The 19,250-nt window shown below is 36.3% G+C and overlaps 1 protein-coding gene across 1 annotated transcript in view; it reads right to left on the bottom strand.

The window, feature by feature from the left end:
• Positions 1-6,266: 6,266 nt before the first annotated feature.
• The window catches only part of si:ch1073-358c10.1 (peptide methionine sulfoxide reductase MsrA 1), a 38,016-nt gene continuing 25,032 nt past the window's right edge, over positions 6,267-19,250 (bottom strand). Inside the window, exons 5-6 of the mRNA XM_007239246.4 lie at positions 19,064-19,170; positions 6,267-8,820 (exon numbers count right to left, since the gene is read on the bottom strand). Of these exons, the coding sequence (XP_007239308.2) occupies positions 8,647-8,820; positions 19,064-19,170 (281 nt within the window). The 3' untranslated portion in view covers positions 6,267-8,646. The remainder of the gene's footprint in view (positions 8,821-19,063; positions 19,171-19,250) is intronic.

Genomic DNA, 19,250 nt, shown 5'->3' with positions numbered 1-19,250 from the left:
GGGCAGATGTACTTAAGATTGCATTAGGGGACTGCTATGGTGTTGTTTGCAGGTGCTGTGGTATCCTAGGTGATTTCTTGCTATCATATATAGTAAGCATTAGGGGTGTGTCATATTATATTATAGACAATAACATCGTCATGATAATGGTATTCTGTCCTAGCAGCAGTCTATTTTGTATGTTTTGTCTGTTCTGTGAAGTGTTAAGGGTATTTTTGTGCAGTTGTGTATGCTAGTAATATACACTGCCTGGACAAAAAAAGCTATCAAAAAACTTTGTTTTTTTATTTCATAGGACCGCCTTTAGCTTTGATTGAGTCTTGCATTCACTGTGGCACTGTTTCAATAAGCTTCAGCATTGTCACAAGATTTATTTCAATCCAGTGTTGCACTAATTTTTCTCTAAGAAATTGCAGCATTGATGATTGACTGACCGCTGCACAAAGCCTTCTCCATCACATCCCAAAGATTCTCAATGGGGTTAAGGTCTGGACTCTGTTGTGAACAATCTGTGTGAAAATGATGATCTCATGCTCCCTGAATCACACTTTCATAATTCCAGCTCCATGAATCCTGCCAATATCATCTTGGAATATGCCTGTGCCATCAGGGAAGAAAAAAATCCATTAATGGAATAACCTGGTCTATATTCAGTATATTCAGGTAGTCAGCTGACCTCCTTTTTTTTTTAGCACATACTGTTGCTGAACCTAAACCTGCAGACCAACTGCAGCATCAACCCCACATCATTTACTTAGTTAAATGCAGGTAGAGACTTTTTTTTTGGCCAGGCAGTGTATAATACAATTTTGTATTGTGGTAGATTTATGTTACATTATGTTTAATTTACATTAGATTACATTTTATACAAAATCAAGGTATTGGTACATCTACTGAATGTTTAAACTAAATTAAATAAATGACTAAAATAAACTTTAACTTTACACTGTTGCAGTAGAACATTCAGGAAAAAAAAAAAACATAATTTGTCATTGTTTTGTCATATCACCAAGAATATTGTTAACACAACAACCACACATTGTTAACACATAACAAGTATCCCAAAATATTCTGCTAGAAGGCATGTATTTAGTTCATGACACTGGGATAATCTCACACAATCACACTTACACATGACTGTGTGTGTTCTAGGCTCTTTTTCAAATTGAAATAAACATCTGTTTTAATCTGTTGCAGGATATACAATATTTACGTACAGCCACTAAACGTGGTAGTGGTAGTATCTTAGGACGCATTTTCACTAAAATCATCAGCAGATGGTTGCTATGGTGTCCTACATAGTTGCTATACAGTTTTTTTACTTTATTTTTTTACAGAATTTTACTTTATTGTCAGTAATTGTCTACATGGACTAGACAAGCTGTATATGTGCATTTTCACGTATTTGTAAGGCAAAAAGTTGAAGCAAAAGTACCAGAATGCTTTTATTACACAAACATTTAGACATGTAGTGTACTATGCTGCTGATGTTTCCTAAAGTTTAATGTGTCATCTGTTTAATGTTTGAGTAAACACGTTATTTTTAAATGTGGTTTGAATTATTTTGAATTACTGACGTAAACGGAAACACAGATGCACTAATAAAGCTACAGATAAAGATCAGACACACACACAGGCGGAGTGTGATCAGTCTGATATCTGAATGATACAAAAATAGCCCCTGAGAGAGAGAGACAGAGAGAAAGAGAGACAGACATAGATAGATAGAGAGAGAGAGAGAGACACCTGCAGTGTGGTCCACACCTACACACAGGTGTCAGGAAGAGACAGACACAAAGAAGAGAGAAAAGAGAAAAAATAGAGCGAGGGAAATCAGACTGCGGTTGGCAGAAAGCCTTTTTCTAGATTTGACTCTGTGTGTATGTGTGTGTGTTTGTGTAGCAGTACAGTAACATCTTTGCCACCCCACTGAAGCTTTAACCTGTGAACACAGTACTCGCAGTGCTGTTTTTATGTTTTTCTTGATCAGCCATAATATTAAAACCACTTCCAGGTGAAGTGATCAGTTGTCTAGGGGTGGATATAAACTCAATAGCAAATAAATAGTGCACTCAGATGTAGTTGTCGGAATTAAATTAAATTTATTTAGTTTTAGAACACCTCCATTTTTTCCCCCTTTATTTTTGCCTTTTTAAGCTTTTTAGACCCAGTCAAAATCCAGAAATGGTACAAAATATAGTATACAAAATATTTCAATTAACTGCCTACACTGTTATCAACTAAAAACTGAGAAAAGTAAGTTTAGTATTGTAAAAAAATATATATATATTGTATCATCATATACTGTTAAAAAAAGAGGGGTGATTTTTAGCAAGCATTTAATTGGTTAACAGCTTACTGCTGGTAAATAGAAATGGACAAAAAAGAGCTTTGGAAATGGATTTAAAAAAAAAATGATTTTAAAAAGTTTGTCTGTAGTAAAGCAGTGCTGAAACAGAATGAGTTAAGTATTGTTCGCACTATAAGGCGCATTATGCAACACTAGTAAGAAACAGGGGTGTCACCATGCAGGTCTCGCCACTAGGTGGTTGTGGGACTAAGATAAGTAAAAACATTTTCTTCTACACAGGTTTTTCTCCTGAAAACTGTTTATTTGGGTGAGTAAACTGCTTCAGTTTATTTACAGCAAACTTAGATTTACAGATTTCCACTGAGGCTAGCCACGGTTAGCAGCTAATGCCGCCTGACAGTGCTACACTGAGGAACTGAGTATTCCAGTAAGCCAGGGCGATATTAAGTAGGGTTCATCCTACGTAGCTTATTTTAACACAGACTTCAGGCTGATAATACTCAGCTCTGAACAACAAGCTAGTGCTTAGTGCAATTAGCAGCTAATGCTAATACAGCTCCAGTCTATAGTCTTGGTTCTGGAGGACTAAACTGAAACTTCTGTATAAAGCTGTCCTTTAGTGGAATGGCCTTACTGCTTCTTACCTGACTGGCAAAATTCATACATATGGCGCACCGGAATATACGGCACAATAATGATTATTGGGAAAATTAAAGGATTTTAAGTATGCCTGATACGTTACTGCATCCTCTATTGCAGCATTTACGCATTTACACACAAAGCAAATTCAGACTTTAATCATTATATTAAAAAAAAGACACAAACACAGACAACTCTGTAACTATTAAAACGAAACATCTTTTCTATAGAGAAATTACAGATAAAGCCAGACAGCGGTGAGTACTGTTTTACCTACAGTTCAGCTCAGCAGTGAAAAGGAGAATTAGAGGTCTAACAGGTAAAGTGCAGTAATAAAGTCATTGCTAAGATAAGAAAATGAAAAAGCAGCTTGTCAGGTTGTCAATATAGTTGATTGGGGAAATTGCACAATGGAAAAGAGGCTCTAGTACCCTGTTGGGCCACCCCCAGCCCTTACGGCATGCAGGTTCTGTATGGCATTCTGCAGCACATTTTGCAAACATTACAGCTGGGCCTGTAAATTCCAAACACACAACGATTGTCGAAGCAACTTGTCCCTTAGCACTTATTGGTTTCTTTATAGGTGTTGAGGCAGGCCAAAGAATTGTTGCAATATAGCAAAAATATTCCTGGGAAATCCTTGCTGCATGTGGGTGAGCATTATTCTGCTGAAAAGTACCAGTTAAAAAGCTCAGCCATGAGAGGCTCGCCCCATAGAGGGACCCCAGGAACAAAAAATCCAATTCTGGCATAATGCAGCTGTGGTTGGTGTGGCACAGTGACAGTCTGGAGTGTCAGCTAAATGCTGTAAATGAAATGAAAATAAAATAAATACACTATACAGTTGTATGAAAAGTTTGGGCACCCCTGATCATTTTTATTATTTTCCTTTATGAATAATTGGTTGTTTTTAGGACTTACAGAAAGTGTGTAATAATTCTTTAGACAAAATTTGTCAGGTGCAATTTAGGCACCCCATTAAAAAATGACATCAATATTTAGTAGATCCTTGTTTTGCAGAAATAACAGCCTCTAAATGCTTCCTATAGCTTTGTAATTTGGATTCTGGTTGAAGGTATTTTGGATCATTCGTCTTTACAAAAGATTTCCAGATCAGTCAGTTTTGAAGGTTTCTGAGCATGAACAGCTCGCTTTAAATCACACATGTAACACATGGCTGCAGGAAGTCCTATACATACCACTGTCGACTGCCACTGATCTGGCTTCCCAGATCATCACACCAGCAGTTGTGGCAGTGTGTAGGTTCACAGAGAGGTAGGAGTAAAGTGTTTACCAAAAGGCTATCCGACTAGGGTGGAATTGAGGGTGGAATATAAGTTAAAAAAAAAAAAAACTGCAAACATCAGGCAGGTCTTGTGGAGTGTTCCCATTAAGCAAGACTAATCAAAAGTGATCCAAAGCAGGACAACCGTTGAACCGGCAACAGGGACAATAGTGTCATAGGCCCCCAAGATTCAATGATGAGCATGGGGTCCCACCTCGCAACTTCCAGGACTTAAAAGACCTTCTGCTAACGTTAGTCTTTTAGCCAGATACTACAGGACACTTTCAGAGGTCCAGGTCAAAGTTATTTTAGACCAACGCAACATAATTGTTTTAATGCTATAGCTGATATAAACTTGCAGCATAAACATCTCCAGCTTACTGAGTAACACATTAAGTCTGTAGCTGCACATACTTTGTGTGTGTGTGTGTCTGTGTAAATGTGGGAGTGTATATACATATGCATGTTATTTCCCCGAAATTTGTCTCCACATACAGGTGCTCTGTGAATCATGTGTGAGCAACAGTCTGTGTGTGTGTGTGTGTGATTCCACAGACTCACAGAGGGAGATAACAGATAAGATGATGTCATCATCCTTACCATCAGCAGGAAAGAGCAACCAGATCTAGAACACATCCAACACACACAGACACACACAGGGTGATGTTCAAATGTTCCAAAACAGATAACTTAAACAACCCATAATAGTCTGGCATGACAAAATAAGTCCAAATAAAATGACCAAAATTAAATAGATGGTTTATGTGCACTGTATGATATTTGCACTGGTGATTGAAATGTTTTGTTAGCAAGTTAAAAAAACATGCTCGTTAAATAGTCATTGCCATTAGTATATAGTAAGTAAATGTTAATATCCTTTAAAAAGCTCAGGTAAGTTTAACATAAGACTTTCACAAACATTTTTGAATAATGTAAAATATTGTTTATTACTTTTACCAATTATATTATTTCCTCTAAGATCCTTATCTTTCAATAAACAGCAATAATAGAACAGTGATATAATCACACTAATATACTGCTGTGTGGCACTCTGCACATTGGCACTGCTGTGCTGCAGTCGTAAGCACGAGTTGGACAGTAAACACTATCTCCCTCTTGTGTATTATTGCTTAATTATACCACAGTTAATTCTGACTCTGCAATTGGCTGAGAGGTGTTCTATGAGTGCCGTTATCAGCCGTAAATGCACTGTAAGCGAAGCTCTTTATGCATTACTCCGCCACATACAGGTAACCTAGCAAACAATGCAGCTTTTACAAGCCAAAAAGCGCAGCAACAAAAGCAGTGCCAATATTACACGTTATAGCACAAACTTCAAGTGTATTATAGCTTACATGAATGAAATTTCACCTATCACCCATGCAGTCTGCATCTCTCTATAAAAGGGCCTGTGTATGACGGTGGTGGGTTTTAAGTTCGGAAGAATAGTTGCAGAATAGGATGTTATTTGTAAAGAGTCTTGGGTGGTTGTAAAGATTATTGTGCTGATAGGCAGTTGCTGTGGTACTCCAGGTATTTGCAGGGCAGCTGCAATGCAGTTGTTAAATGGTGGTTATGGGATCAGAGATATATTCTGCTTCAATCGGCAGCAATGGTTTTACTAAGAGGTTTTTTTTACATTTGTCACAAATGGTAGCCAGTTGCTGCACTGTTCCAACTGGTTACAACGGTGTTGGTTGCAGGGCAGGATACTATGATATCTTTTGTTGCTGCTAGGGTTTTTGCTTGTTGGTTGCTGTGGTGCCTCAAGTAGTTGTTAAGTGATCTTTGTTTGACATAATCTGATCCGATAGTTTTTACAACATTTGTGAGGTGCTGCTAATTTATGTTGGTTATGTTTTGTCTGGTGGATACTACACTGTTGCTAGGTGGTTGATTTGCTATTGAGGGTGGCAGTTAGTGAGACCCATGTGGGTATTGGGATAGCAGTAGGTGTTTTGACTGTATGTTAAATCTAAAAGTTGTATACAGGCATATCAGTGCATTTCACAGTCAATAACAAAACATATATTCTTTCAAACAATAAAAAATTAAGTTTATTTTTTGTTCAAAATTTTTACATCATTACCTTTATTATTCATTTTGTTTATAAACTTTACAAAACTTTACAGTAAAATGTGTATGCAAGTGTTTAATTGTTGTACACACATATGTGCATTTGTGTGTCTGTGTGTGTGCATACAGAAGCGTTTCAATGCATTTCACTCTACTGTCATCATAACACAGCCTGGTCATTAGCTTCACTCTGCCGGAGTTTAATACACTCCATCAGTTTCTGCTGCCACCTAGTGACACTCACACAAACTCATTCAAGTTAGGTTTCCTAATGATGAGATCAGCAAGTAGATGTAAGTAGATTTTGGGGGGAGGGGCGATTCCAATAAAGTGGCCTGTGAGATGTGTGTTTCATTTAAGTGGCATTAGTACAATTAAAAAGAAATTAAATAAAAAAACAAGGGATTCTTTTGTTACTGAGAGTGATCATTTATTGAATATATTTTTGAAAACAAAAATTTTTACATAGTGCTTCTTCTAAAATCTGTTTAAACAATCAGATTAATATATTAGACCAATATCACCTAATCCATCATAAGCTGTCCTTTTTCCTGAACACCCATGTTCTTGTGAAGCTGAATTTATTCAAGTTCCCCCCACACAGCAAGGCCCAATCTCATTTCAGACCTTGGCCCTACCCCTCTGTTGTGTGTGCACGCCGAAGGGTAGGGTGTCCCGATTCTCTTTAGGCTGGAGGGGTAGGTTAGGGGGAAGGGATATGGCTTGTTAGCCTTCATACAGAGATTTTTCAGAGGCACACTTTAAACCTAGGTGTATGAGAATCACTGATAAGATGGACAAACCAGCGACCAAAGAAACCCACAAATGTAAGTATTTTCCTTGTTAAAAGTGACAATTAGCACTACCATAGTTAACAAAGTTTAATGTGTAGTTTCAATGTTTTATTGCTTGAATTCTTTATTACAAGCATAAAAAAGAATGCTAGTTTGTCTCAGTAGCTAGCAAGCTAGCTAACTTTCCTGTTCCACCTTAAATGGTGCAACAGATGGCAGGGGCTGCAGCATTTAAGGCACAACAGAAAAATTAAATAAAATAAAAGCTAATCAATGCTCATTTCAGCTCCCCATCACAGAGAAATTAAGAAACGGACAATAATAATTCATTTCTGCATCATCTTGGCTTTTTCTAAAGACATACAATGCCCTAAAGGTAACTAGTTAACCTGCAGCAGCAGCTCGGTTACTGAACTTTAGTGCTCCTGATGACATATCGGGTGCTTTAAGGGTTTTTTCAATTCTTAGGGGTGGATTTAACTCTGTTCCAAGGGGAAGGGTAACACTCGAAAAAAGGGGGAATTGGGCCTAAGTGTCCTGCAAATAGTAAAAAGCCTTTCCAGCAAAGAAGGAAACATCTAATATCCTTGATATGAGAAGAATGCTAAAGGGTCATGCATCCACATACATATGGATACAAAGAAATTATTAAAACTATACAGCTTTGATTAATGTACAACTTTACAATATGTATGGATCAAAAATAAATTTTATATTCAAAATATAAACAGTAAAGGGCTAATATTAGTGCTGTCAAGGTTAAAGTGTTGATGCATGTTATTAATCTGTAATCTTATTGTAGTAATTCATTTTATTTATTTTTTTAATTTTTTTTTATTTTCGCAAATTTCCTCACATAATTCACTCTTTTTACAGCAGTATTTAAATCTTACTCTCTTACCCCACCTCTCTCTTTTCATTCTTCTACTTCTACTACCTCTCTCACTCTTTCTCTCGCTCTCTTTCTTTTACATACACATAGAGACACACACACAGCTCCTGTAAAGCATAATTTATCCATGTTTCCTCTCCTACCTGCTAAATCCTTGTTTATCCGTTTATAAGTCGTATATAAGAGTAGAAGTGATTTAACTGGTTCAACGCCATTTCCTCCATTAAGGCTTCTGCGTCTTAGCTTTGTCGTGATTGATGCTAATGCTCTCAAAAACCTTTGGCTCATTAAGAGATTCTACATCATCCAAACTACATCAAGATATTCTAATAAAATGTAAAATGTTTACTTTAGACAGTTTGTAATGGCTACAGCATTATTCATTTATTTCTTATATCTTGGTCTCAAAAATACAAACGCAAGCATTTTTACCTTGTGACTACTCATGCTTAAACACAGAACATTGTTGTGATTAATGTAATTACACTTTTACTGGAATAAGACCACTATTAATCATTATTACAATTATAGAGGTTATGTTACCGTAATTAACTTCTATTAGGTACAGTCTTGTGCAAAGGTTTGGGCACCTCTGGTTAAACTGCATATGACTGTATTTTTTGCATATAACTCAATGCTCACTGTGGGGTCAAAGTTCGTCTTTGCCCAAACTGAAGGAGCAGGTGACCCCCGTGCCCTTTAACCCACAGTAACCGTTAGGAACCTTGTGCAGATACTGCTGGTGATAATCCTCTGCATAGTAGAACACAACATTCTCCCGGATCTCTGTTGTGATCTCACCCAGACCCTTCTGCTTTAGAGCCTAAAAAGAGGGAAAGAAAGAGAAAAGAGTGCAGAAATTATCATTATTATTATTAATTATACCACAGTTAGTTCAGACCCTGCAATGTGACTGGCTGAGAGATCTGCCTTCTTCTGCATTCTGTAAGTGCTATTACCAGCCGGTAATGCACTGTAACCGAAGCTCTTCATGTATTACTCCACCACATACAGGTAACCTAGCAACAACGCAGCCCTTACAAGCCAGCAACATAGTCAAAATAAATTACAGAGAGTTCATTAAATCTATTGGCTTCGAAAGCATTTGTTTTGATCTAAAACTGGAGAATGAAGCTATAAATGACCGCCCTGATACCTCCCATAAGCCAAGGTTTGTCACACTTACAAACAATGATTTGGATGAGGTGGAAATGCAGAGAAACTAAGTTAATACAGTAAAACAACATGCTGGGCTCTTAATATTTACATCCTGGTTAAAGAGACATTGACATTGAAGTCGATTTTAGTATCAACAAACAAAATGAAATGAATTAGCTACTACAACATTTTTATAAATCCATCAGAAACGTGAAGGTAGAGTTTTTTAGCATAAGCAGTTTCATTGGGTTAAGAGCTGTAGTTTTAGCAGCGGGCCATTGAATGGAACTAGTTTATTGTTTATTGTTTATTAGTTTAGTGTTTATAACCAAACAGATCGTATTTTCTGATCCTCTCAAAATCTTTCAATAAACAGTGAAAACTAAATTGTGGCCTGAGTCCTTATGCCTAAGACCACAGCACAGCAGTGCCAATATTACATGTTATAGCACTCCCTTCCAGTGACAAAAAAATAAGTTTCACAGAGGCTACTTGTGGCATACCTCTTGGTGAGAGATTGTTGAGCGCTAAACATGCATTTACAACACACCTATAGATGTTGTGAAAAAAAAGTTGGTGAATATAATTTTAATTCACAGTTGCATTTACCAACAGAGAATCGGCATCCACCCCACCGTATACTGAGTCCTAAATATTAAACGATTCATATGTGCAATTGACGATTAGGGTGGTTCTGACTCTGAACTCCAGAGAAGATCGGAAAAGACTAGAGATTTAATATAAACTCACCACAGGATCATATGGGAAGATCATCGTTTACAAACATCCTGAAATTCAGAGACTTTTTGAGATTGTTTAGAAGAGCAACTCTGCCTCAAATTAGCCGATTATCCTGTATTGTGGGCCAGGCATTAATCATACCAAAATGGTGACCGAACAAGAACAATTTTAGCTACAAAAAAAGCATCAAATAAACAAAAGCAACCTAGAGACAAACAGAGCCACTTTGACATCAAGCAGAGTACAAGTGGGCATCTGGGGACCCTCCAATATATGTGTGTGTGTGTGTGTGTGTGTATTTTCAAATGTACACACTACACACTGCACTCTGAACTCTGAAAGCTAAAAGTGTTTTGGCTCCCTCTGGAGGCCACATAAAACACTGTCCGCTGGGAGTGCTTAAGTCTACAGCTTCAAACACAGCTTAAAAGAAAGAGAAAACACACACACACAAACACACACGCCTCAGGAGTGTCCACTTGAGCTGCGGTTACTTTACACGGTCCAATTCTACTTGCTGTGTTTACTTTCTGGTCAAACATTTTCATCTGCCACCGTATGAAGCTCTCTTTGCCTTTGTATTTACCAGTTACTGGTTCAAATTTTATGTTTCACCCTTAATCATTTTAAACTTTTAGATTCTGGGCACTATCAGAAAGCCTATATTTGTTTTAAAAGAGTTAATATTTTTCTTATTATTTGATTTTTTTTTTATTTGTTTTATTTTTTTATGTTTTTATTTTGATTTATATGTTCTTAGTTTATTATAATTCATTTTATAATTTCTTATAATTCTCATCATTTTACTTTTACTATTATTATATTTTTCTTCATTTATATTTTATAGATTCTTTACTTATACTTTACTACAATTTGTTATTGTCTTTTTTTAATTTACTACTTTTTTCCCTTTTACATATATATTTTATTCATTTATATTAAATGTTAGTTAAACAAAATTAATATTTTGTTTCTTATTATTTCTAATTTCTTATTAAATGCTACGTTTTTAATTCCTTTTCAACTGTAAATGCTTGTTGGCATTGTAAATGAGGATCACTCTGAATGTATTCCTGAATGAAAATAAAGGTTGATTGATTGAAATGATGCAACAGCGATCTAAAACTAGTACATGTCCAAATAATCAAATTTGGTAGTTATTCTCAGAACCCCAAGACAGAATTTTTGATAAATAATTTAATTTTATTGGGAAAGTTTTTCATTCATAAATGTAGATTTTTAAAAACTAACCCTAATGTATACCATTTTAAAAATTACCTTAAGAATTTTTTGGAGTCTCTTAATTTAGTTAAAAACAAGTCTGCTGAAAAACTTTGTTTTTTAATTAAAAATGTGATCTGATGTAAATCTCTAAATATATATATATATATATATATATATATATATATATATATATATATTTTTGTACACATGTTACTCAACTCGGTGATGCTGATGCCTTGTATTACTATTGGTGCCTTGTTTTTGTTTGTAAGTTGATATTTTAAAATAAAGGGGAAAAAAAAAACATGTCCAATATCACAACACTATTTAAGGTGGAATGGAACAAAAAGAAGCCAATATCTGCCTCATTCCTAGCATAGGTATTGTCTTCACAATCACACCCAAATCCACTTTTTTTTTTTTTATGGGTCAGTGCAAATGGTAGTGTAAACGATGAAGGACATGTTTTGTTTTGGGGTACATTCAGCAGCAGACAGTGAAGATCACTGGTCGTTTACAGTGTTCTTGCACCACCTTAAAAGTAAAATTTTAAGACCCCGGTTGTGTTACCTAACTTTCCGCTGATTTTAGTATGTTAGCTAACTCGCTAATGTTAGTTAGCTTTCTGCTAATCTTAGTTCTATCCCTGAAACATTAACTAGCTTGCTTAAGCTAGCTAAAGTTAGTATGTTAGCTAGCTTGCCGCTAATGTTAGTTTGCTTGCTAACGTTCGTTCTGTCCCTGGTAACGTTAGCTAGCTCACTTTAGCTAGCTAAAGTTAGTATATTAGCTAGCTTGCTGCTAAAGTTACTATGTTAGCTAGCTAGCTGCTACTGTTATCTAGCTCTGTGCTAGTTTATAGTTCTTTGTCTGGGTTAGAAGTCTACCACTGGGTTTTCCCACCGGCATTAAATGCACCATCTGAAAATGTGATACCTACAGCAAATTTACAGTAAATTTAAGACAATTTAAGACCTTAATTACCCATATTTTAAGACACTTTTAAGACTTTTTAAGGACATGTGGAAACACTGGTTTAGTTGTTTTGTGCAATTAACATTTTAGTGGTCTAAAGGCCCATCCTTAAGGGGAAGCAGTGCTGCATTGTAGGCCTATTATGCCATTTTGTTTTTTTTTTCTTTTTCATTTTTAATATTAAAGTTAAAGTGAAAAAGTAAGTAAAATGGGTATTAATTGTTTTCAAGCTATGAACTTTGTACTGTACAACCAGTAACAAACACAGATAATAAATTACTGCAGTTTTTAGTGTCAGCATGTGAGAAATATAAATGGAAAATAATTTTACAGAAAACATTAAGGTTTTGTCTCTGTAGGAAACAGTGAGGTGCAGTTCTAAGATTTGGCCACAGGATGGCAGTGTGGTATACACAGTGTTATTTAATTTACACTTCTCTCTCTCCTTTAATCTCTCATTATCTTTCCTCTTCCTTTCTGTATATTTTTCTTACTCTCTCTCCTAATGCTCTTGTGCAGTTGGGTCCATAAATATTTGGACAGTGACACAATCTTCTTCGTTGTGCTCAGGATGCCACCAAACTGGATTTAACATGAAACAAATTATATGTAGTTGAAGTGTACTGTAAACTTTCAGATTTAATTCAAGAGGATGAACAAAATTATCCTATAAAGCTTTTAGGAATCAACCATTTTCCTACAAAGCCTCTTCATTTCAGGAGCTCAAAGTAATTGCACAAATAAACTATCACAAAAGTGTATTTTTAATATTTAGTTGAAAATCATTTGCAGACAATGACTGCCTGTATTCTGGAACCCATGGACATCACTAAACTCTGGGTTACCTCCTATTGATGCTTTGCCAGATCTTTACTGTAGCTGTCTTCAGTTGTCTCTGGTTTTTGAGTGTCTTTCTGCCTTTCAGCCTTTAGTAAAATGCTGCTGGATTGTGTTCGGATCTGGTAATTTACTCTGCTACTGTAGAATATTACACTTCTGTATTTTAAAAAAACTCCTGCGTTACTTTTTTGTAAGTTCTTGGCCACTGTTCATACTATTCAGCACTGTCCAATCAACCTTGATGCGTAAATCCCTGTACCATTCAGAATTCATTCTTCTACTTCTGTCTTCTGTCACATCATCAATAAACACTAGTGACCCAGTGCCCCTGGAAGCCATTCAAACCTATACCACCACCATCATGTTTTACTGAGAATGTGTGAGCTTTGTGACAAGCTGTTCTGGGCTTTCTCCATACTTTATTTTTCCCATCATTCTGGTACATGTTGATCTTATTCCCCTGTCCTTTTTATTAATGATTTTTTACCTTGTGGTGAACCCTTTGTATTGCTCTCAAAGTCTTCTTTTTATGGTAGTCTGAGATAATGACACACCCACTATCTAAAGAGTGTTCTTTATTTGGGTGGATGTTGTGAAGGGTTTTTTCTTCAGCGTGGAAAGGATTCTGTAATCATCTCCCACTGTTGATTTCTGTGGACGTCCAGGGCTTTTGGAGTTCTCAAGCTCACCACTGCCTTCTTTTTCCCTAGACTGCACCTAACTGTTGATTTGGCCACTCCTAACTTCTCTGCTACCTCCCTGATAAAATTCTTCTTTTTTCAGGTTAATGATGGTCTGTTTCTCTTATATAAATAGTTTCTTTAACCGCATGTTATGGGGTTAACAGCAGGGGTTAGAGCCTCCAAATGGAAATGCCACACCTGGAATCAGCTTAAGACCTGTTACCTGTTTAACTGGTGGCAGATAAATAAGATAATAGCCCAAGAAGCTTATAAAATAGCTTTTGAGATCATTTGTCCAATTACTTTTGAGCCCAAAACGATTCATAGGATATTTTTAATTAACCATTTGAATGAAATCTGAATGTCTACCCTTACGTTTCAACTAATTTGTTTCATTTCAAATCCAGTTTGTTGGCATGCAGAATCCAAATTATAAAGATTGTGTCACTGTCCAAATATTTCTGGACCTAACTGTATCTCTCTCTCATTCTTTATCTCTCTCTTGCCCATTTTTTCGCTTATTTCTCAGTGTATTTCTGTAGTTCATTCTTTCTGAATCTCTTTCATTCATATTTGCGCTCTACTTTTTTTTACTGTCTATCGCTTATATTTACTCACATTTAGGATAGCTCTTGCTCATATTTACTGTATCTCTCATGTTTTTCTCTTCTTATTCTTATTGTACCTATTCTCTTTCTTACTGCATGTTGCTCATTCATTCTTTGTTTCATTCTCTTTCTTCTAGGTATTTTTCAGTTTGGGTTTGAACCAAACCACAGCCTGGACTAAAGGAGTTTAATCTGACCTAAGGAGGTGTTTGTCTACTCAATTATGGTCCAATTCACCTGCAGTGTAAAAACATTTTTCAGACTTTCAGATCAATTAGGGGAAGTTGAGAAACTTTTTAATCAAACCAGTTAGAAAAAGAACTGGTGTTGTGCTTAAATCTGACTCTCTTTGGCGTGAAGGTGCATCACGCAGCAGTATGGACACATCTGCTTACACAGAGAATTAATTTATTTACTGTAACAGTAGATTAACCCCTATTTATAAAGAGAAATAAAAGGAATCTGAGGAGAATCTTTCACTCTCATTCTGTTGCGGGACGGGGGCATACACAAACAGAAGTCGGATTCTGACACAGAGCTAAAATTTGTCAACACCTGGCAAAGCAACTCATCAAACTCATAACCAACATTCTAACAACCAATTCATATAAAGTATAGAGAGACGCAGCTCACATTGCTAACGATGACAAGAGGATGTAGTAAACTCTAGTGCAGTGTGGAACCAAAACTACCCGGACCAAATACATACAATGCAGCAAAGACACAAACCTTGGTGAGATGTCAGGCTCCTTCTTCCTCTGTACTTTTTTGTTTCTCAATTTTTTACTATATCTCTCGTATCATTCCTAATATTAATGCAGCTCTCCCTTAATACTGCATGTCTTGTTCTTTCTTTCTCTCTCCTTTTCTTACTGTATCTCTCACTCTCATTCTTTCTCTCCGTATTCTTATCGTATATACTTTTGTAATGTCTCTCTTGCTCATTCTTTCTCTTCTCTTTATTGTATCTATCTCCATTATAACTCTAATTCTCTCTCATTCTTTCACTTATTATACCTCTGTCTTTTTCTTACTGTATCTCTCTCGCTCATTCTTACTATAAAAATAAGAGACCATGTTTCTTTTATTTTACCAAATTGAAAACCTCTGGAATATAAATCAAGAGGAAGATGGATGATCACAAGCCATCAAATCAAGATGAACTGCTTGAATTTTTGCACCAGGAGTGGCATAAAGTTGTCCAAAAGCAGTGTGTAGGGCTGGTGGAGGAGAACATGCAAAGATGCATGAAAACTGTGATTAAGAACAGGGTTATTTTTGTTATTTCAGCCATTTCTTATTTTATGCAAATAAATGACAATGTTCTTATTTGGAATTTGGAAGAAAAGTTGTTCGTAGTTTATAGAATAAAACTACAATGTTCATTTTATTTAAACATATACCTAAATATAGTAAAATCAGAGAAACTGATTCAGAAACTAAATATATACCTCACTCACTGTCTCTCCATTTAGAAAGCCTGATGCGTGTCACCAATCAGTGGATCTAGTCTGCACATTATAAGGCTGTGTGTGTGTGTGGTTGATGTGTCAGATTTTCATCTCTGATGTGATTGCCTCTAAAACACAGCTGCCCCCCATGAGTGTGACCTCTGACCTTTGCTCTGCTCAAGGCCACGGTCATGAGGCACATCCGTTACTAGGGCAACCGAACCCCACGCCATGTCCCACTCAACTGCCTGACACATCTCAGTGCTGCTGACCTTGACCTATGACCTAGGACCTCAGGATGAACAAGCGTTAGAGCAAAGGGTTAGCGTAGAAAGTTAGCATGGGGGAGGGTTAGCGTGGGGGAGAGGGTGAAAGTGCATACACTCACCCCACGCAGCGTGAACACACACTATAACCACACACACTGGCTGATGGTTTCACGATATATCACGATATTTTTATTATTTATTATTTTTTTTGCATGACTGGGCTTCAATATAGGTGTGTGACTTACTATACTGTTAGGAGTGCATATAATATAAAGCACTAAGGCTTTAAATCAAGGCTTTAATTACTATTGGGTTTACTTTGTCCCACAAAATTACACAATATATAAAGGAATCAGACTTCATTAGCAGCTGAAAAACAGCTGAAGAATGTAAACAAAAAAATAACTTAAAAAGAGATACCCCCCATGAGTGTGACCTCTGACCTTTGCTCTGCTCAAGGCCACGGTCATGAGGCACATCCGTTACTAGGGCAACCGAACCCCACGCCATGTCCCACTCAACTGCCTGACACATCTCAGTGCTGCTGACCTTGACCTATGACCTAGGACCTCAGGATGAACAAGCGTTAGAGCAAAGGGTTAGCGTAGAAAGTTAGCATGGGGGAGGGTTAGCGTGGGGGAGAGGGTGAAAGTGCATACACTCACCCCACGCAGCGTGAACACACACTATAACCACACACACTGGCTGATGGTTTCACGATATATCACGATATTTTTATTATTTATTATTTTTTTTGCATGACTGGGCTTCAATATAGGTGTGTGACTTACTATACTGTTAGGAGTGCATATAATATAAAGCACTAAGGCTTTAAATCAAGGCTTTAATTACTATTGGGTTTACTTTGTCCCACAAAATTACACAATATATAAAGGAATCAGACTTCATTAGCAGCTGAAAAACAGCTGAAGAATGTAAACAAAAAAATAACTTAAAAAGAGATACACCAACAACTTTAACACTTTAACACATCGTCCTATATAAAACTAAATATTTTAAACAATTCAAGTTATTTGAAGCCATTAGAGGCATTACATTATTAAAAATCACCCACAATTCTCTTATTTCTCAAGTTTACAAATAAATTCATTCATTGTGCATTAATATTATCTTCCAAGCTGCAGTATTAATATATTTAAAACAGCCTATAATTACTGCTCACCTCGTATCCTGTAGTTTTAGGGAGTTTTATTACTATAAGTTATTCTGTATTTAGAAGCGTTTCTGGGCTCGCATGTGGGATAAAGTGTTGGTCTTAGGCAAGATGGTGCGAGAGACGAGTGTTTGGGCTTCATAGCACTGAGCTACAGTCAACTACAGTTTGTTAGCTTGTTATGCTAAATAGCTAGCATTATCTAGCGAGCTGTCCCAGCGTGGTTCTTTGATGGTGCTGTTCTACACAGCTCTCCACAGCGTCTCTAGCGGTATGAGAAAAATGCATACCGGTTCTAATTTCCCCTTCAGTATAACCGTATGTACTGGTATACCACCCAGCACTAGAGTAAGGGTTATGATGATAGTGATGGTGGGGATGATAATGGTTTTGATGAGGTGGTAATTGTGATAATAGTTATGATGACAGCAGATAACAAAATGAAACGTAAAAAAAAATCCACTTTTTCCACCATGAAACAGGTTACATAATCTAAATCAGGGCCACTCAACAGGCAGACTCCGGCCTGGATATGGACCCAAAGGAGTTGGATGCACAGCAAGAGGTAAAAGAGGAGAGGAACGTTTGGGTCTGCCACTACTGCCAAGTCATTGTACAGTATACAGGGTTCATACACTTTTTAACCAATACATTTCCATGATATTTTCATGAATTTTTCAACCAAAAATTAACTAAAATTATTATAGTAGGATTAAAATAAATTGATATTGTTGACACACATTTTTTAATAATAAAATGTGGGTCAGATCCTGAGAGCTTCACTGTGTAGGTCTAATTTACAGAATTAACTCTGAGCTGACATATTTCTTTTAGCTCAAAATAGATTTTTTAATCGATAAACGGAAACACAAAGATTTGTAGACCAAATTTCCACGACTTTTCCAAAACTTTTTGGGGTATTTTTTATTTTTCCAAAACTTATCCAGGCCTGGAAATAGTTATTTTTTTTAAATAACATGGCTTTTCTAGTTTTTTCATGACCGTATGAACCCTGGGTATAAATTATCCAGACTTTCACTTACTAGACTGAACAAGTGCTTTTCTTTGCCATTTTTGGCAAAATATTTTTGGTGGCAAAATATTTAGCACATCTCTTATAATGATGGTTATGGTGGTGATGCCGGTAATAATGATGATGGTGGTGCTGAAAAATAATGATGTTTTATGTCAAATATAGAGATTTCTCTCCTTTCTCTTCCTACTATTAAAAATATGTTTTATTATTATTATTATGTATCATATGTAATATTGACAATTTAAGATTATCATCTGTTTTTAAAATTGTTTATTCCAAATCACTTTTGATCTCCCTTTCATCTGAACACCCAATTTTAGCATGATTTCATAGGTGAATAAGTTTTTTAATCAATGCTTTCATTAACTCCCCCAAAATCCTCAGATAATTTGGTAAATAGGTTTATATGGAACTAGTTCTGGCCTAAAATTATGGAAATATATGAAACGAGTGGCAGCCTCTTGGTTAAACAATGGTTGCTACACCTTTTAATGTTGCTTATCTAGAACAATGTTCTTCTAGGTTAAACAGAGCAAAACTCCAGTTTGCAGATACTATCAATCTATTATTCTCATAATTACTGATCCTGTGTTATGTATAGTTTTTATTTTATTTTTGTCTATTGTATGAGAAGATTGTGAGTTTGTATGTGGGACAAATGCTTTTAGAAGATTGTGTCATATGTATGCAAATGTTTGTGAAATGTGTGAAAGTGAATTACAAAAAATGAGGGTGAAAGTGGGGGTGATGATGGTAAACATTAGGTGTTTTGTCTATGGTGCTAACAGCTAAATGAGCATCTGTAAAGAGTCAGATGTTAAACAGGAAGGTTATGTGGCCACCTGCACTAAGAAAAAACATGCTCTAAAGGTCAGTTTCCTGTGTGTGTTTGTGTGTGTATGCGTACCTTCTGGTAGGCCTCTTTGCTCTTCAGGGCCAGCTTCTGCTGATCTGGAGTGTATGTGTAGATAGAAGAGCGATACTGCGTCCCTTTATCATTCCCCTGAGCCATACCTGCACGTGCAAACACATACACACATACATACAAAAAGACACAAACACACCCCATAAGAATTCAGAAAAAGGACGACAGA

This window comes from Astyanax mexicanus, chromosome 14 (assembly GCF_023375975.1).
Source record: "Astyanax mexicanus isolate ESR-SI-001 chromosome 14, AstMex3_surface, whole genome shotgun sequence".
In the NCBI taxonomy this organism is placed as follows: Eukaryota; Metazoa; Chordata; class Actinopteri; order Characiformes; family Acestrorhamphidae; genus Astyanax; species Astyanax mexicanus.
This window is presented reverse-complemented; position numbering and strand designations above follow the sequence as displayed.